Source organism: Girardinichthys multiradiatus, chromosome 1, assembly GCF_021462225.1.
Source record: "Girardinichthys multiradiatus isolate DD_20200921_A chromosome 1, DD_fGirMul_XY1, whole genome shotgun sequence".
Lineage (NCBI taxonomy): Eukaryota > Metazoa > Chordata > Actinopteri > Cyprinodontiformes > Goodeidae > Girardinichthys > Girardinichthys multiradiatus.
In genome coordinates, this window is record NC_061794.1 from 380,321 (window position 1) to 401,200 (window position 20,880).

The following is a 20,880-nucleotide window of genomic DNA, read 5'->3' on the forward strand; positions in this document are numbered from 1 at the left end:
AAGCAGAAGCTGTAAGCCTGATTTATCATAAAAGGCTCCTGTGTTTGCTCCAAAACAAAAACTAAATGTTCTCAATTCCCCAGCGTTTTGAAATATTCAGGGGCTGCACAGTGACTCAGTTTTTAGCACTGTTGTTTTACAGGATTAAATCCTAAGTATGCGGTGTTTCTGCAAGATTATCGCATGTTCTCTCCATGCATGCATGCGGTCTCTTCAGGTTTCCCACTCTGCCTCCCATAGTCCAAAAACATACATGCTAGGTTAACAGGCCTCTTTTAATGGAACTTCAATATCAGAGAGTGTGGGTGTGTTGTTGTATGTAAACTGGATGGATGGATGGAATATTTCGGTTCCTCAAAGACCTGTCAACCATAAAGCAGCCAAGCATTACTGTTACATTTCTACCCGGCAAATCGTCCTCCAAGCTGTAAAACATCCCATAATGTTTCTCGTATTCAAGTGATTTTTTTATTTAACCTTTATTTAAACAGGTAACTTATTAAGAACGAGTGTATTCACACCAGGAAAGTCCTTTGGTCCGTTTGTTTGGTCCGGACCAAAAGCGAACTGTATTTGTTTCATTTGGTGCGGTTTGTTTTCACATTGTACTTTTTACAAGTGAACTATTTCTGGTAAACAAAGCCACGCGGGTGACGATCATTGTTCCCATTGGACAGAAATGACGGGGGCGGGACAGAGCACAGACCCGGACATTTAGGAAAAGCCGTTATTAAAGCTGTAATATTATTGTGAGGGTGAAGAGCAGCTCATTCAACACAGATTTTGAGATGTTCCATTTCTAATGTTGGAACCCCGTCGGAGAATCCGTGCTGAACGCCGACGTTCTCTACGTGCCTTGTCTCACAACAAGCCGGTAGCGTTGCTAAGCAACACACAGCTTATCAGGTATGGTTACCTTACAACACACACCTTTGCTATCGGCTACGGTGGCTTTTTATGTCCAAAGAGACGTACGCTTTTTGTAGTTGGTTCAGATCAGGGCCGGTTTGTATTCAGACCATAAGCGAACCGCACCAGAGTCCGTTTGGAAGCGGACCGAGACCACCTCAAAAAGTAGGTCTCGGTCCGGTTGTTTGGTCCGGACCAGGGTTTGTTTGAGTGTATTCACACCTGCGCAAAAGGTCTTGTCAAATTCAATAGAAATTAAGATAGCTTATGGAAAGCCAAGAACCTGAGTGCACAAAAGCAGAATTGACTGTTTTGGAGAAATTACATCTGGAGCAAGCAAGAGAGAGAACAATTTAAAAAAGACATCCCCCTGGATGCTGTCCAGGGTTCCCTTTCCCCATCTCCCTGGTTTAATGACAACAGCCTTTCCTGAGTCTAAAATCCATCATTTTTGGCAACAAAAGGTGTTTGCCGTCTGTTGCAATAATGTCAACAGCAGCACTGCTGCTTCTCCACGCACCAGTTGCACAACTTTGGATTTCAGCTAAAACAAGGAAATCATAAAAATCATAAAGCCAAGGTCTGATTTTGAGTGTAATTTCTCTTCGACAGCAGGCTGTGATACTGTTGAGCAGTCATGCTTCCCCTGAATTGTGCTGCTCCTCTCAGCTATGAAGCATGTGGGTGGAAATAACAGTCCTGAGAAGCAGCTTCAGGGCCTGAGGCTCCTCAACAAGTTTCAACTATAATCTGTCAACGCTATGAAAAGCTTGAATTCAGAGCTTCTTTCCTTCTCAAGAGTTTGAAGTCTAGATTTGATTCAAATCTACCCATGAATATGTTCATTGGAAAAAGCTGAATTTGGTTCTATGATCAAATTCTTGTGCCAACAGACCTAATCCAGGCATGGATCTAGTCACAAAGGTAGGAAGGTGTCCTTTCATTCCTCACTTCTCAAATCTTCAAAAATAATCTTACAATAGCCCAGAGATGATGAATTAGTTAGGTTTGTAGGCAGGTGAACAGGTGTCAGTGTTAAAGCACAGATGTTGAATTAGTGTGCAGAAAGCCACTATATCCGCCCGCCCTGAACCTCCTTAAAGCTCACATTGCAGTTTAAAGTGGAGATCGCGCAGTGCAGTCAGGTCATTGGAGTAAGAAAGATGTGGGTGAGTGTATCAGACAGGTAATAATTAAACACCAACCCCACTGATAGGTACAACACAGTTCGATGTTTCAATAAGCAAAAACACTAGTTGATTTACTCGCCAATAACAGATCCAGCAGTTCCCCAACAGCTTTAAACTCACTCCATCTGTTCATCAGCCCCACTCCTGTTCTTCTTCTCGTCTCTGCTTCACTCATCGCCGCTAAAATCCACCGACACGCCGTTCACTTCTCAGCGGCTTTTCTCTGACTCTCCACAGCGGCAATTCATCGTCTCCATCCCCGCTCAGACCACGCATCCGTCAGGTTCGCAGACAGAGAAAAGCCCGCACCGCACCGCACCGCCCCGCCCCGCTGTGAGGAGCAGCACGGCTCTGCTGCTTTCAAGTTAGGCGGAAAAACGAAAGCTCTGCAGGGCGGATGTTGGCGTTTATCAGAAAAAGTTGGAGGGGATTTCTCGGATCCAAAGACCCGCTTGGGTAGAATAATTGTTAACATGGAATAAACTGCGGACAGCATTTTTATTTAGGAGGAAGACAAAAAGCAATGCAGAGTTTAGAACCCATCTGCAATTTAAACTAGGGATGAAAATTCTCCAAACCTATGCAGATATACATGTTTCAAATTTAGCTATCAAAATGACATTATCAGAATAAAGTAATTTCTGGTGCAAATATTGTGATAATAAATACTATTAATATTGTTGATTAAAACAGTTAGTTGTTCTAATTTGTTCTAAAACAGAAAAGGCATGCCATTCTCCTTCACTCACTGATACAACCAACTTACTGCCACTGAACTAGCAGAGAACAATGTCTTTTTTAGTTAACTGGTTCATTTCAAATTAACTAATTTACAAATTATTATTAGATTAAAACCTATTCATTTGTCGAGTGCTTTTCTGTCTTAGTTGGTCCTTTTTGTCTGTTTGTGTCTTTTGCCTGAAACACTGTGAACTGATGTTATAACAGCATTAGGTTACACATTGGACTATATTAGTGTATTGTAATTTTATTATTATTGTTTCATGTTATTACTGCTTTGTCCCTTTTTAGTATTGTTATTCGTATGAGTTTAGTAGTTTGTTCTTATTATTTTCTTTTTACTTTGTAGTGGGTAAAGGACCCAAGTGCAGACAGAATGGCAAACACAGCTATTTAATAAAAAACAAAGGTGGACTTACAGGTGGAGTCGCAGGGAGAACAGGTCCAGGAACACACACAGTAACAGGCAAATAAACAGAACATGGAACATTAGGCAGTCCAACAGAAGACACCAGCAATTAGTAATGACAACCAGAGAGCTGAGAGGGAAGTGTGGAGAAAGGCATGGCAAGCAGGTATGAGCAATCAGGTCAGAATGTGGAACAGGTAAGGCAGAGGAAGGCACAGGAGCTGAGGGGAGGAGGCTAAGTAACACAGAGGAATAAATAATTAAAACAATAGGAAAATCTGAGAGAGAAAATCTAAATGCACAAGGCACACAAAAAATGAATGAAGAAGGAAGTATACAAATGAATGGACTAAACTGACAACTTGGGAAATGAAGAAAACAGAGACATGAAAGAAACTCAGACACCCAAGGATCATAACATTATTGACTTAACTGTAAATTTGAAGTATTGTGTTGAAGAATTCTGGTTATTTGTGTTTATTCTGTATATGTGTAGAGCTTGATGTTTGACAATGCCAGTGCAGGAGTTAATTCCATCTATTCTATAATACCACACCAGGCAGGTATTCATAAAACAGAATAGAATCTGATAAAAAGCACTTTTTAGGCTCCAGACACATTTTTTCAAAACAACATTTGGTTTAAATGGTTTATTTAATCTTTGTATCAACAATTTACCCAGGATCCCAGCTTCTACACAGCAAAGACATGATTTAGTTTGTTTGTCTTTTGGAACAAAGGTGGTTGCCATGCACACATCCTTATTAGGAACATGCCAACTTAATGTGTGCTCATGTACAGCATGGATAAGTTTTTATTGTTGCTTACAAAAATCCCACGAGTCTTACTTGGGTTTAAAATGATACTCTGGTATATTAATAATGAAATCCCATAGGTTTTAACAGTTTAATGTTGAAAAACATTCACCTACTTGCTATTAGAGCTTCTGTCAGCCTGCACCCATCAACAATCCTAATGAAAGACTCGACTGGTCTCTGGAGTGGTTTTAACCACAGCTACTGACTCATTTAATCGAATTATCTGTGGTATATTGTATTGTCTTGGATGTTTGTTGTAACATCTTACAGCTTTTATTTTTTATGTGTATCTGTTCATGTGATTCAGTTCACTTTCATTTACTAGGGTTCTATGCTGCTTTAGACGCTGTTTGTCATGGTTGACCAAATCTTTCTGCTCAACTAAGCCTTTCCTTGTCTCCACTTGAGACAAAAATTGAGAATGATCTTACTTTATAGTTTATAGTTTCTGTCTGCCTGATCTATGCAAGTGTATGCATCATGCCATCCATGCAAACCAAACACTTTTTCTTTGAATGCTCTAACACTATCACAACAGGAATAATGACTCACACTCAACAACAAAGTGAACCCCAGAATAAAGCCCTCCTTCTCTGGACCTGCTGCAGTAAGCAGGAATATTATTTGGCAATTTTCTGCTTTACCGCACAGGCTACAACAATACATAAATATGTTAAAGGGCAATGAGCTGACCATCTTTGCATTTCTAGACATTGTATCTGTACAGTACCTGTTTAAATGTTACTAGAGTATGTTAACAGTTTTTTTGCAGAGCAACTAAAACAGATCACATATCCCTGAAGGCACCCATGTTGTAAAAATACTACAGTGTGTTAAAAGCTAATGCAGTGAAACCTAATGGTTTTGTTTTTTATCATCATATCAAGCTTGCTTCTCTGAAAAAGAAAGTAAATCACTCATACAGGACATGTGGATCCGTAGTTTTTCCACCAAGGTGGTTGCAGTGATGATCCAGTACTAGTTGGAGCATGACAATTTGACTGGAGACACAACACCAATAAAAAGTTCGGCAGGCTCCCTCTGGCCCGGCAGGAAGCCTGTGACAAGGCAGTTTCAGACATGCTGCAGGGTGGCCTTATTGAGCCATTGGAAGAGTCCCTGAGCAGCACCTGTTGGCATGGTGCCCAAGGTTGTTAGTGGTGTGAGCTGCAAGATAGCAGCTCCAAACTAGCAGCTCATTATTCAGAAAAAAACTGTTTCATGGGGACCTCAACTTCTGTGTGAGTATTATTAAAGTGTGTTCAATGTTTTCATTTGCATATGATCAGCATCCAACAGTGTAGTGGAAACGAGTAGTTGTACAATGCGTGTTTAGTATGTTTTTTTGCAAACACATAAACAACATTGATATGGTACGTTCTTCATCACCCTACTTGTTGTTTCTCTTGTCTGCAGCTTTAACCCAACCACAGGTGACATTAAAGTTTGCGCAGAAGAACCAATTACTCTGCGGTGCCTAAGGTGAACCAGAGTTTGTGCTCTGGAACCTCTTTTCGTCAGTGGAAAAACACGTCAAAGGTTCGAAAACACATTGGGGAACCCTATAGGCTCCGAACCAGGGTGACCAGATATCAAAAAACCGAATGCGGGACAACAAGGATGCTCATGAGGGACATTGTGGGACACATTACCAACACTATGATGACGCCATAAGTTTTAATTTGATAAAGATCTCACATTACATTCATCAATCTCTGCTTTGCCTGTTAGTGCAAAACGAATTAGCACAAGTTTGAAAAAAACTTTACAAACTTTTAAAGTTTAACCCTGGTAATCTCTGCTCCTGTTACCTTATCTGTCTGGCAGTCATCTCTGGGTTTGAGTAAAAACGAGTCCTTAAATCAGCAGGCATCTTTTCAGCTGTGAATTTCTTGTGCGACTCACTTTTACAGTGGCGCTTCACATCGTGCTACCCTCCTTGTGAAATTGGAAAAATTACTTTGGCAAATGTCACAAAAATCCCTCAGAGATCACCTCTCACTGGCCTCACCCAGTTCTAAATTGTTTCCTGGTCTTTGTTGTAGCTGCATTTTCTTTTTTTGTGACATACTTTCCATTATATTCCGTATAGCCTACTGATGTAGACTATATTAAAAATCCTTTTCTTGTTGTGTTTTATTTTACTAGCATTGTGGCGCCTAGGTTGTTTCTGTTTGAGGGGCACCGGGACTGAAAATGGGGCATAGTCCCACACAAATTGGGATATCTTGTCACCCAACTCCAAACTGGTGGAAAGGGGATAAGAGTATAAATTAAGCTGGGACTGTACAATCAGCTCCGAAATAGTGTTTTTTTCTTCAGCCATTTAGGAACCAGTAAAGACCAGAACTTAAAGGTCTGTACCTGTGCTCAAAGAATCTGGGGTGGCGATACATAACAACGCTCTATTTCGTAAAGACTTTGCCCTTCAAGGCTATCACTAGTGGGTTAAAGGCGAAGCAGGATGTAGTCTATGCTTCACTGGGTCCATCCTGTCCACAAACATAAAGCATCTGCTCGCAGAACACGTGGCCTACGCTGCTGAACAGAACGGAGAAATAATCACGTCGGAGCAGAGGTTGAGATGACAAAAACACTGTTGTGAATGCTGATGACAAAGGTTAAGGAACTTTTCAGAAGAGTAGGAGCAGAACAGAACAAAAGGAAAAAGTGAGGAGCTGGATGATAGTGCAACAACCCCTGCGTGCTTCAAGGCCACAGCAGGGGGGATCTGCTTGCTACTGCACCGCTGATGACAGGCAAGCAAAGAGCGCAATTATTGTAATATTTGCTGTCTAAGTGAATCACACTACAGGTGTTAAACATATTTGCATCTACATCTTGGAATTTGACAGCTTTGCACTGGAAAGCCCAGGAGTCTACTGCATATTCATGAAACATGTTAACTGGATAGCAGGTTCAAAAATGGCGCCTCTGGAACCAAAAAGGTTTCTTAAATGTGTGGCAGGGCCATATAGTGAGGGAGGTGGGGTCATTGGCCACCTGGCCACTGAAGGGAATTGCTTGAGTACAGAATCAGGTGGCGATGCTACCAGCTGAGAAAAAACGCTAAACTGTCTTAAAATTCCCCAAAGGGATGACACAACTCTACAGTGACAACAGGAAAATGAAGGGAACCTTCTGGATGTCCAAGCCAGGGGCATGCAGGATAACCTGGTTTTCTCCGGCATTCCTGAGCGCACAGAAGATCCAGAGTCCACCATACGTGATTTCCACTAGTGGCAACTCAAAATCCTGAACGATGTCATAAAGACCATCACTTTTCACAGAAGACATTGTCTGGGAGCAAAACAGCACGACAACCACCGGCCGAGACCCATTGTAGCAAAGTTTAAAAGAACAAGTCAAAAGCTGCAATACAGAACTGCATGCTATGAACTACAGTGTGAATGATCAGCTTCCAAAGGAGATCCTGGACCACTGATGCGCTGTTTTCCCTGTGAAGAAGTGCATTGCTGAGGGAGCTCGTGCTGTTGTTACAGTTGACTGACTTTATTTAAATGGACAGTATTTCCACGACCGGGAGATTACGCCATGGATTTACTGAATATAACTGTATAAGATCAAAAGTAAACACTGATTATATAATGGGTAAAGTTCATTGGCATTTAATAAGTTCAATCTGAGAGCACAACTTATTTTGATGTGTGCATCTCTCTAGTCCCCCTTTTCTGTGTTCTTTCACTTCCACACAGAGACACACAGTGATACACACACACCCACATGCAGGAAGACACTTGCAGCACAAACTTAGTTTAGACCTCATACCTAGTTAATGATATGAACTCAATACAATTTTTAACTTGAAATGTACGTGCAATTGGGAATGATATTAGATGCACAAAATCATAGATCACCTAGAAAAACTTAAAGCAGACATTGTCTTACTTTAGGAAACCCACATAACCAAATCTTAGCCAAATACACTTAATACACCAGAATTTCCTCATTTATATTTTGCTAACTATAATTCCAAGCAGAGAGGAGCAGCTACTTTAATTAACAGAAGGATAAAGTTTACATGCAAAGGCAGCATACTTGATCCAGTAGGGAGATATTGATTAAAATAAATACAGTGCCTTGCGAAAGTACTCGGCCCCCTTGAACTGGTCAACCTCTTGCCACATTTCAGGCTTCAAACATAAAGATATAAAATTCTATTTTTTTGTGAAGTATCAACAAGTGGGACACAATTGTGAAGTGAAATGAAATTTATTGGATGTGTCAAACTTTTCTAACAAATAAAAACTGAAAAGTGGGGCGTGTAATATTATTCGGCCCCTTTACTTTCAGTGCAGCAAACTCACTCCAGAAGTTTAGTGAGGATCTCTGAATGATCCAATGTTGTCCCAAATGACTGATGATGATAAATAGAATCCACCTGTGTGTAATCAAGTCTCTGTATAAATGCACCTGGTCTGTGATAGTCTCAGGGTTCTATTCAAAGCGCAGAGAGCATCATGAAGACCAAGGAACACACCAGGCAGGTCCGAGATACTGTTGTGGAGAAGTTTAAAGCTGGATTTGGATACAAAAAGATTTCCCAAGCTTTAAACATCCCAAGGAGCACTGTGCAAGCAATCATATTGAAATGGAAGGAGTATCAGACCACTGCAAATCTACCAAGACCCGGCTGTCCCTCTAAACTTTCATCTCGAACAAGGAGAAGACTGATCAGAGATGCAGCCAAGAGGCCCATGATCACCCTGGATGAACTGCAGAGATCTACAGCTGAGGTGGGAGAGTCTGTCCATAGGACAACAATCAGTCGTACACTGCACAAATCTGACCTTTATGGAAGAGTTGCAAGAAGAAAGCCATTTCTCAAGGATATCCATAAAAGGTCTCGTTTAAAGTTTGCCACAAGCCACCTGGGAGACACACCAAACATGAGGAAGAAGGTGCTCTGGTCAGATGAAACCAAAATCAAACTGTTTGGTCACAATGCAAAACGATATGTTTGGTGTAAAAACAACACAGCTCATCACCCTGAACACACCATCCTCACTGTCAAACATGGTGGTGGCAGCATCATGGTTTGGGCCTGCTTTTCGTCATCAGGGACAGGGAAGATGGTCAAAATTGATGGGAAGATGGATGGGGCCAAATACAGGACCATTCTGGAAGAAAACCTGTTGGAGTCTGCAAGAGACCTGAGACTGGGACGGAGATTTATCTTCCAACAAGACAATGATCCAAAACATAAAGCCAAATCTACAATGGAATGGTTCACAAATAAACGTATCCAGGTGTTGGAATGGCCAAGTCAAAGTCCAGACCTGAATCCAATCGAGAATCTGTGGAAAGAGCTGAAGACTGCTGTTCACGAACGCTCTCCATCCAACCTCACTGAGCTAGAGCTGTTTTGCAAGGAAGAATGGGCAAGAATTTCAGTCTCTCAATGTGAAAACTGATAGAGACAAACGCCAAAAGACTTGCAGCTGTAATTGCAGCAAAGGGTGACACTACAAAATATTAACGCAAGGGGGCCGAATAATATTGCGTGGCCCACTTTTCAGTTTTTTATTTGTTAAAAAGTTTGACACATCCAATAAATTTCATTCCACTTCACGATTGTGTCCCACTTGTTGTTGATTCTTCACAAAAAATTTGAATTTTATATCTTTATGTTTGAAGCCTGAAATGTGGCAAGTTGTTGAAAAGTTCAAGGGGGCCAAGTACTTTCGCAAGGCACTGTATAAACAACAAAGGCTGTGTATTGCTAATGTATATGGTTCAACTGTGGATGATTCTGCCTTTTATCACAGTCTCTTTTCGGCTCTCAGACTGGCACAGCACTTGTGGAGCCAGAAGATTTCAACCTCATTCTGAACACAATTAGACTGGCTCAGCAGATCATCTGCACTTTGTAACTTCAGTCAGTTAATACACTTAAGCAGTATATGGAAGATTTTGGTCTGTGTGACGCCTGGCCCTCTTGTCACCCATGAGATAAGGCATTTACTTTTTTCTCACCGGTCCACAACTCATAGTCCAGTATAGACTTCTTTCTAATCAGCAATTCTGTTATGAACCAAGTATGTGCGGCACAATTGTATCCCATTTCCTTAAGCGACCACACACCAGTAACTATGATGGTAATGGAAAAAACATTAACCACACATGTTAAACCTTGGAGGTTTAATACATCATTACTTAAAGATGAAGATTTCAACAGGTTATTTGAGAGAGTGGACACATTTTTGAAAAATGAATGATAAACCTAATATCTCTTCTGGTTTCCTCTGGGAGGCAGTAAAAGTTGTAATGCGCAGATTGTTATGCATAGGTTTGGTGAAATACTTTTCAACTTGTGACTTTGTTCATTTGACATTTTCCCTTTAATACTTAAGTCATTTTTTATTCGTGTTGCCCTCTATCTAAAATTCCAGTGAAGATAGGATTCTGACCTTTATGTGTAAACAAGCTATGAAAAGGGAATGCCAGTGAAAGACTGTTATGTTTTACAGATTTCTGAGTTAACAGTCAGCATAACAAAGCCATTTTGTATGAAATAAAGTGAAATACTATTACTTATTCATATTTAATTTTCAATTCCAAACAGAATAAAATTTGAAAGGGTACACCATAAATGTAAGTGTTAACAAAACATAAAAATAAAGTCATACAGGAAAACATGATATAGGCTGTTAAAAAGTATTAATTCAGTGACTATTTCAACATTTAGTAATTTAAACATTGAAAACAGCCTAGTTGTGAGGACCATATGAAGCTTGGTTCATAACACAGGTGATCGACAGATAATTATTTAACTAAGTCTATGTGTTCTATGTGGTACCACCGTGCTATCACAATAAATTAGTAGATTTGATAAACACTGATACATTTCCAGCAACAATTTATCTACTGGCTGTGAGTCACTTAATGACTCAATGAAGACCGAACACGCTTTCATCAAAAGTGCACCAGAAACTGAAACCCGAGTCCAGTCCATGTGAGAACAAGTCCAGGCTTAATAATGCAAGGATATTCGGAAAATACCGGCTTTATGTTGAGAGCATGGGAAATCTCCAACATGGACTTAAAATGCTGTGCAAATCTGTCAGGATCATATTTTCTCCTCTGAGATGCGCATCGTGTATTCACATACGCTGCTTCTATCGATGAAGCATGTTATCTTTCAAAACCAATCACATACATATAGAATATCGATGATGTGTTACAGATAATTCCAGTTCCCACGGTCCCTGAATGCAACAGCTGGGAATATGTTGTTCAGCCGCTGTGTTGAGCTGTCAGTCATGATTCCGCACCCCCGTGATCTGAGGCCCCGCCCCCCACGCCAAAACAGGGCCAGATGTTTGAAGCCGAAAAAAAATCTGCAAGTTCGAAAAAAAAACTTGAATCTGAAAAGTAGTTTTGAACTTTTTTTTTTTTCCAGTTTCACATCCGGTTTTTTTTCAGTTGCAAAACTTTTTTTCCAGTTTTCAAATTGTTTGGGGGGAGGTTCAAAATAATTTTTCAGGTTCAAATTTTTTTCTTTTGAACAAACTTATTTTTCAGGTTCAAATTTTTTCTTTTGAACAAACTTTATGGCCCCAATTTAGCTCCATATTCTTTGTTTTTCTTTACTTTGTCGTTAAAGGTTTTCCCTGTTCCTTTTGATTAGTCGTTTACTTGGTTTAGTTTATATTTGCTTAGATTCTTGTGCTTGTTTACATGTCTTTAGATTTAGTTACTATCTATGTTTAGCTTATGTTTAATGTTTCTATTGGTTTATTAGCTATGTTTATTGATTCCTTCTGTTTACTTTGTTCTGCCTTTCCTCTTTGCTGTTTCCCTAGTAGTTCCTCCTCTTGTCCTTTGATCCCCTTCAGTTATTATTTACTCAGTGTCCATTTCCATTTTATATTAGCTCAGCCTTATTTCTAGTATAGTTTTCCGTATTAGTCTCTACTGCTTAAGTTCCTTACAACAGGTTATAGTTTATAGTTATTTATTTCCTCACTAGGCTTAGCTCCACTTATTGTTTTAGTTTATAGTAATTCTAGGTCTTCGCTTCCCTGCTCTTCCTTATCAGATAATGTTATCCTTTAATTCTAGTTTCCCTTTGGTTTTCTTATAGTTTTGTTCCCGTTGTGTCCCTGTGTTTCCTAGTTCTTGTCGCCATAGTAACCATTCATTCCCTCAGTCTCCACAGCCAGTTCCCACACCTGCTTCCACTTCTCTTCTGATTAACCTAGCTTCTCACTCATTGGTCCCTATCCTTCTCTCCCTGCTTATATACCCGGTTCCTCTAATTATTCTTTGCTGTTTCCTCATTTCATGTACACCTTGTTTGTCACGTCTCACCCCGAGCTCCTGGATTATGCTTCTTGTGAATTCCCTTCTCTGAATCTCCTACGACCTTGTCAGAGCTTATCTCCAAGCCTTAATAAAAGAAGATCTGTTTTCAATATGCTGAACCCAAGCGACTGTTTGCATTTTGGTCCAAAACAACCTCAGAACATGATACATGTTCTCTTTTTGAAAAAAAAATAGGCTTATGTTACTGGTAAAGCTTTGTGTCTTGAATTGATTTTTATAACTACTGGGATTGGCTTGTATAGTTTTTTCCCTCTGTTTATTTAAGGAAATATTTTGTTCATTTTTAAAAAAAATAAAGAAATTAAAACATGAAAGTGTTAGTGAAACCCTGTCTCCTGTGTTTCTGTCCATCCTGTTTAAAGACATTTTCTACGTACTGCACAGGAGTTGGACAGCAGTCAGTTCTCAGTAAACATTAGACTCTGACACCTGAAATCAAATTTGCATTATCTTTTCCTCAAATGATAAGATTTAATTAACAAAATCATCTTTTTCATGTCACTGCTCAAGTATAGACTCATATTAGCTTCATACATACCAAATTTCTTTAACAGCTCTTGAACTCGACTTACTTCTGGGGGGCCATCTTCTTCTACATCTGAGACAAGGTTTCAAAGTGAGAAAATATGCAGATTTTGGCGTTTTCTATTACAAACTCATGTTAAACGTTTCACATAATACAGTCATATTCAGTAAATTAGAATATGTGTTCCGATGAGGCTCATTTGTCTGATTAAAAATAACCTGCTTAAATGTTATTTTCCATTTGAAAATAACTTTTTCAAACAAACTTTTCATTAAGCCCAAATTTATGGATTAAAAGGTTTCTTTTTGTTGGTCTCAGGCAATATTCTAATCTTAAATGTCATGTTTTCCTTAGCTGGAAACAGAAAATCGTCATAATTAACAGAAATAACGGCTTAAAAACATCAGTCTGTGTGGAATAAATCTATACAGTATGCGTGTTTCACTTAGTAAACTGAGTTACTGAATTAAATGAACTTTTCAATAATGTTCTCATTTGTTGAATATGTATGTGTTGGACTGATAATTCTGTCCAAAAATTGTCTAAAGAAAGGCTTCTTTGATGGTCGTAAACTTTAAAGTTGACCTTATATTCTGCTTACTGCAGGTTGTCCTGATGAAGCTTAGACTTTGTTACCAGTCACCCTTGTGTTACACGGTTGCCTAAAAAAGTCTGTTACTACAGTGAAGACTGTCAGTCTGTATAATCTGAAGTTTGTAACAAGAACTCACCCATTTGAAACACACGCCTCGGAAAGGACCGTTTAATTATAAAGTACTGCAGTTTGTTAAAGTAGTAGCTGCAGCCACACTGAACTGAAATCTGCATAGTAACTCCCATATATCCTGTTTAGGTTTATTTTTAAATGCACATACAGTCACATATAAGCACATAAAATAAAACAAATAGGAAATAACTTGAGACCGACAAACATTTGATGACATTGCTTATTGATTAATTCATATATAACACCACATTCCTTTTGATCATGAATCAGTTGATTTCATACTACTTAAATGAAAATGGCCTGGGAAAAAAGACAGATCATCCTTATTTTAATATTTTGTTTCAGCAATCACTGCCATCAAGCAGTCTCTGTCCTTCACAATGAGATGTTTGTATTTGCCAACAGGTAGTTTGGCCCTCTCCTCTTTAGGGGTACCAACACATCTGTCCATGCAATTGTAGCATATCTTCAAAAATAAAAAAATATTGTCCTTGACAGTTTTATTTGTAAACTCACTCAGGTATTTACAACCTTACTTTTAACTGGATCACTTCAACACAACCAACGAATCTATATGTCTGTACACAAACGGTGAGGTTGTGTTTTTAATGGTGAAGGATCTGACAGGCATCTGACAAATCTGTTAAAGGGGAAAAAAAGCTGCAACAGTCTAGTTGAAAAGTTGAGCACACCTTATACTAAAACGTTGTTGAAACATCTTTTCATTCTGTTTCAGCAGTCGGTCTTCTTTATAAGGAGTCTATTAAAACTCCTCATCTTGACAATGCAAACCTTGGTTTAAGAATGTAGAACTTAATTTAAGGCCAATAAGATTGAACATAAAATATATTATTTGCTCAAGAACACTTAATGTGGAAAATGAATCATGAAATAAATGTTATTGATGGTATTTTAAAGATACACGTACCAGTGACGGCTAAACTAACACGTGACTTATGCCTGCCATTTTATTAATCCATTAAGAATCATTTATCCTGAAAGGTTGTTAGTTTCCAATCTAGGAAAATAATATTTCCCTAAATATTATTTCACTAAATGTGATAGCTAATTAAACACCATTAAGACTCTATTATCCAAAAAGGTTTGGTTCTTATTCAAAAAAATATTTCCTTAAATATTATTTGAATATTTCATTAATAATATTTCCCTAAATATTATTGTACTAATTACAGGCAGTTAATTAACACTATCGAGAACTAGCCATCCATGGTTGGTTTTATTCAGCGAATCATTCTTTAAAATATTATTTTATTTAAACATTTTTTCATCTGATCTTGCATTGTGGTTATTTTAAGGTATGCCAATTACTGTCTAAGTTAGTTCCAAGACTAAATCAAATTCATTTCCAGATTTTCAGGATAATCCTTGGTTCTCAAACATAAATAACATTGATTGGTAATGTTGCATCACTTTATTGTCCATGGTTTTTAACCATCTTTGATTCACTTAATCATATTTTGTATATAGTTATTCTTTCATTCTGCTTGGTAGTTATTTGGATTGTTTTAGCATAGTAAAGAGTTTGTTGATTGAAATATGTTTGATTTTGAGTTGACTTATTTTTGTTGATAAACTCTTGTATTTTAAGAAATTGTTCAGTAATGTCAGAGCTTGGTCCATCCCTTTCACTGTTGTCCTAATACCACTGCCTTATTGGGCTGGTATACACCGGACAACACTTAACAGACCGAATTATTATTTATTAAAATATGAAAATGTTAATATTAAATAATATAGTCAGAATAATAATCACAACAGTGGATCTTTTCTATGAGAGCCACCGTATGCAGGATAGGTTTTAAAAATTGTATTTGCATGAGTTGCAAGAATCATTAAGACACTGTTGAGATGAAAATCCTACTTTTGTGCTCTGACAAGCCATTAACTGCAAGAGTTTTAGTTAGCATTGTGCATCCATAATGGAAGGGTTCTCTAAAAGTTTTAGGGCCCTTGACAAAATCTCACTTTTCAGTAGAAACAAGGCAGACTGTTAACATTGGAGTACTTAAATACTTAAAAAAATAATCACCACCCAAACTGCTGAAGGACTATAGAAATTGGGCCACAAGTAAATGTATATGGTAGGAAAGTTCTGAAAAGTCAAATATTTAATTATTTACCTTTTCTGGATGTTTCTCGTACTGATGAAAAATATCGCAACCCTCTCCTCCTATCAAATTCACTCTCATCCTCACTGTTGTGCCTTTCTGTAGAAAAAGCCAAAAGATTTACAGGTCACAGGAATTCAGCTTTAGTGGGAGATCAGAATATCCACATGATTGTGCCTTGATATGATCAACTGTCTTACTTTTGACACGAAGAGATGAGAAACTGAAAGACCTTCGTGTGTTTGGAGAAATTATTTGATCATTTTCCTGAAGGAAATGAAAAAGAGGCCTTAGGTAAAAGAAGTAAAACCATCTTTTAAAATTTATAAAAAAATTGATATTTAATATTTTTTGCCTGCTAGTAGGATTACATGCTTTAAAAGTCAACACACAATATAATCAGTGAATGGTTTCTGATAACCAATGAACCACTTGATGTTTCTGTTGGGGCAGAGCTTTATTTATGACAATGCCTAAAAAAATGAATATGCAAATGAAATAAAAAAGTGGAAATATTTGCTGGTTGCCTCGTGGTTTATCGGGATTTGGTGACTTGACTTTGGAAATCTTTATAAAACAATATTTTGGGTTATAACCTGGTGATAAATTAAAACTATTCTCTTTCACAGCTGTGCTTCTTTGCAGATGCTTTTAATCTTAACTGGAGTCTGAAACCACATCCTCCACTGAAGGCTGGTCTTGGCTGCATTGTGAACAAGCCTCATTGGTTCTGGATGGGAAGACACACTCACTATTTATAGCAAGGAAATGACAGGACATGTCCCTGTCCTATGGGAAAACTCCTCAGCAATATAAACCACTACTCTACAAATGGCGCAGATAATTGTTACATTTTGTTTAGTTTAGCCTTCATAAAACTCTCCAAAGATAAATATTTCACAGACATAAAAGTTCTTAAGTCATAAGAGTTCTTTGCTGAAGTTTGTTCTGCTTCTTAGAAACATTTCTTTTTATTCTGTTCATCATCTTTTTAGTTTTTTTTAGCTCTGATATTTCTCTTGCTTCTGTCCTCCACTTGTTTACCTTTTTCAATGTAGAGTGGGAAAACTTTAAATGACAAGAAATGTTTGAAGTAAATCGATAGAACAGGCCGTGGACGGCTGTCACAGTCCATAATATCACCAAAAGATTCAGATAATCTGGAGAAATCTCTGCATTTAAGCGACAAGGCTGGACACTAACATTGAATGCCTGTGACCCTTGATCCCTCAGGAGGCACTGCAGATTTTACCATGTGGGCTCAGGAACACTTCAGACAACCAATGGCAGTTAACACAGTTCATTGCTACATGTACAAGTTCAAGCTCTACCATGCAAAGCCAAAGCCGTATATCAACAACACCCAGAACCGCCGTTGGCTTCTCTGGGCCCGAGCTCATCTGACATGGACCGACGCAAAATGGAAAGGTGTTCTGCGGTCTAATGAGTCCACATTTCAGCTTGTTTAAGACATCATGGATGTTGTGTCCTACTACCTACTACCGATACCGACACATTGACGCAAGTAATTATCAGCCTAAGTTGTATGAACAAAATAAAAAAGTGATAAGATAAATGTAAGGATTATGATTATTGATTAATTAATATTCATCAAGAATTATAATTCAAAATCATAATTTGAATTTTTTTTATTTCTTAACCAAAAATCATAACATGATTAGAAATCAGAGATGTCCTCTGGTGTTGTGATTATGGGCTCAAAGCTCTTTAATAATTACAAATTATTAACCAAAACCACAAACTGTTACTGTTTATTCAACCGCTTCACCAACTTTGACCTTGTTTTGACAGATAAATCACTCTTGCACGAAATAAACACAAACACTTCTCTTGATTATATATATGAAGATTTATTGAAGCCAAATAATCCTGATATCCCATTATTCTGGTCCAAAAACCTTCACCTAACTAACAAGCACCATTCTACACAAAGGGGATAAAAATGACTACCTAACAATAATAATAAAAGAAAAACATTAATGCACATTTAGTGTCTCTGAAGATCAAACCAGTAGTTTTATGGACAAAATGTGTAATTTGGGTTAAATGGAAAGAAATCCTCCTGTCGTGTTGATGTCTCGATCGCAGCGATCAGCTGATAAAACGGTGAGGCCACGCCCCTTTAGCCACAACCAGCTGATCGCTCCAAATCTTGGCAAAGGGTCATAAAACTCTGAGGCAGGAACTCAGTGGAAAATCTCCAGCAATAAAACTGGAACAAAGAGTGGTCGGGCGAGGCCCAGACCGCAGTTGCTTTGAATGAAAACGTTTAAAAGTCCAACTTCTAACTTGTGGCTGATTTGAGATCAGCCGGACAAAACATTAACCACGCACAATTCAGCAGCAAATCAAAACATAGCTCAGCATAACATAATTCAATATTGCATGCAACAAGTTATCCTACTGGTGATCCTAAATCACCTTAACTGCCTCATCCTTCTGCTGGCAACAACTTAATGCTCACCCTCTACTGATGATCCACATAGCCCTGTCTTTTAGTGTTTAACCCTTTCTCTCTCCTAGACATGGTGATTGACAGAGCTTCTACTGTGACTAACTCTATGTGCTCTCTTTCAGACTCTAACCTTGAAAACTGGATCAGAGTTTATCTGTTCTTTCTTTCTAGGTGAAACGACTAAAGGAGCTACATCCATTAACATTTACTTTTCCTTCCCATAGAAAGTACTCCTGGATCAGTGCTTCTTTTTTCTCTTTGTGTCTCTGTTCTGTTCTCTCAAACCCCCAGTCGGTCGTGGCAGATGGCCGTTCACACTGAGCCTGGTTCTGCTGGAGGTTTCTTCCTGTTAAAAGGGAGTTTTTCCTCTCCACTGTCGCTACATGCATGCTCAGTATGAGGGATTGCTGCAAAGTCAACACCAGTGACTGTCCACTGTCTCTACATGCTCATCCAGGAGGAGTGAATGCTGCAAGTCACTGACTGGATGCAATCTGCTGGGTTTCCTTAGATAGAAAAACTTTTTATCCAATTTGAATAAATAACTGAATCTGACTGAACTGTTCAATGATTAGGATTAATTGGAATGTATGAACCTGACTGTTGTGAAGAACCTTGAGACGACATGTGTTGTGAATTGGTGCTATATAAATACAATGAATTGAATTTAATTGAATCCTGCCCAGACTTCTAAATGCACCTATCCGGTTTAATATTAAAAGAATGAAATTACTTTGACACTGATTTCTGCTCTCCACCGGTTGAGGATCAGGTCTGAAGAAAAATGAGGGGAGGCGGACCATGAGTACGTGATCAAATTAAAGAACAAAACGGTAAATTTCTCATCCTTCCAGGAGGGGAAAAGATGAACCGTTAGTCGACTGCATACATAAGGAGGAAAACTCATCCCCTTGGACATAGAACCTCTGTGGGTTTCCACCTGCGCTGGGTGTCGGCGTGGTATTCGATCGGCACATCTCCTGATCTTCTCGTATCAGAGAGATTTCCAGCTTTCAAGCTCTTCCGGGAATGGCCTTGTGGAGCAAAAGTTCGCCTGCGAGCTTTTGTCTCTCCAGATATGCGCCTCCGTTGCGCTGTCCTGTGAGACAGGCGCGAAATGGCAACGAAACTCTGCATCTCAGCCGGTTTATGCTCCCAGTGACGTCAGAGCTGCGACGTCTGTTGAGCTGCGTGTGTCAAAATGTGCGACCAAAAGGGATGACCCCAACATAAACAGTGCAATGACTTTTAATTGATGTCCCGTGGAAGTTTTACACTGCTAATTTCAGCATTTTATTTTTGTTTTTGTCTGGGTAATCTCTGCTTATGAAAAACATATATTCCTGCCACTATATAAAGTTAGTGTTAATTTAAGCTATGTCCTTCAGACACACACACCCACAACTTCCCATGCCTATGCTTTCAGCATCCTAATATTAGCAGATTAGCCTATTGACCTTCACTGCTCTGAAGACAGAAATATAGCTTTTTACAGCCAGTACAGTGCATTATGAAGTCATAGTACAGTTAAAATAGTCAAACCATCTTTGTACTGCCATTATAGCCAGTTCTTAGTTAAAAGTGCAATTAAAAAATTATGTTTCATTGTAAGAAGATTTCTTAGGCAGGTAGATGGAACATTTCCAGTAACTGAGGAAAATATGAATTCATTCCAAGATGTCACGTCTTTACACATAATCAGCTGGAAGTGGGAAAGCTAAACGTCTCTCCCCTAATCTCAGTAGTGAAATGTTGCGCTCTCACAATTGTTACCACAGGAAGTAGAAGTTGTCAAGATCAAAGTTCGGTATTTCTCGTGTCATGTGATAGAGGCAGGAAATGTTAAAACTCAAAATATGTTTTTGGTTGTGCTCTTAGAATTGTGCAGTTTTGCTCTGTTTTCATTATATAAGAACCAGACTATAGCCTTTGATAGTTTGAGCCCCATTTAACCAGTTTCTAAATACAGTAAAGCTGCAGGTTATTGACAGATAAATAGCCTTGAACTCTCAACAATATAACCTTTGAAGGACAATACTCACCACCTGTGCTTTCCTTGAAGTTTTGTCCATTTGTCCTGTCTGAGCAGAGGAGACAAATGTGTCCAATGGATCCAGTGACAATGTTACAACCTTGGCATAAGTGTGATTTTCTTGCTAAACAACAAACATGTAGAGAAATGCACAGAATGTGCAGTTCTGTCTCAAACAGTAATGAAGAGGCAAGTGCACACGTATGAGGAAGTGCAGCTGATGAAATGTGTGGCTGGTGGACTTCACTCTGATGCTCGGATTTCCTCTTTCAATGTTAAACCGAAGCGCATTGCCTCAGTATGGGTGTGTTGTGAGAAATTATTGTTAGGAAAAACCTGTTCAGCTGCTTCTGAATCCAGGTTTGACGAGAGAACTGTATAATAAACACTATTTTTTATTCACCCTGAGGCTGCTTTTGTTTGCACTCTTAACAAGTCTGGTGAGCAACTGTACAATCTATCAGTGGACCATTCACTTTAGGCTGCTAGGTCAGCCAACTTAGAAAATAGAACAGGTATAATAAAGCTAAAAAGGTCTTTGGTTTCATATTGCAGGACATGTACAAATTAAACT

At 38.7% G+C, this 20,880-nt stretch overlaps 1 protein-coding gene across 2 annotated transcripts in view; it reads right to left on the reverse strand.

The window, feature by feature from the left end:
* LOC124871593 (DENN domain-containing protein 2D-like) overlaps window positions 1-20,509 on the reverse strand; it is a 46,810-nt gene extending 26,301 nt beyond the window's left edge. The window contains exons 1-4 of one of the 2 annotated variants that reach the window (XM_047371023.1): window positions 20,317-20,509; window positions 15,999-16,065; window positions 15,811-15,897; window positions 12,955-13,014 (exon numbers count right to left, since the gene is read on the reverse strand). In XM_047371023.1, the coding sequence (XP_047226979.1) occupies window positions 12,955-13,014; window positions 15,811-15,897; window positions 15,999-16,065; window positions 20,317-20,346 (244 nt within the window). In that variant the 5' untranslated portion in view covers window positions 20,347-20,509. Of the gene's footprint in view, window positions 1-2,219; window positions 2,701-12,954; window positions 13,015-15,810; window positions 15,898-15,998; window positions 16,066-20,316 lie in introns of those variants that run through there. The other variant, XM_047371032.1, reaches the window with a different exon arrangement.
* Window positions 20,510-20,880: the final 371 nt, after the last annotated feature.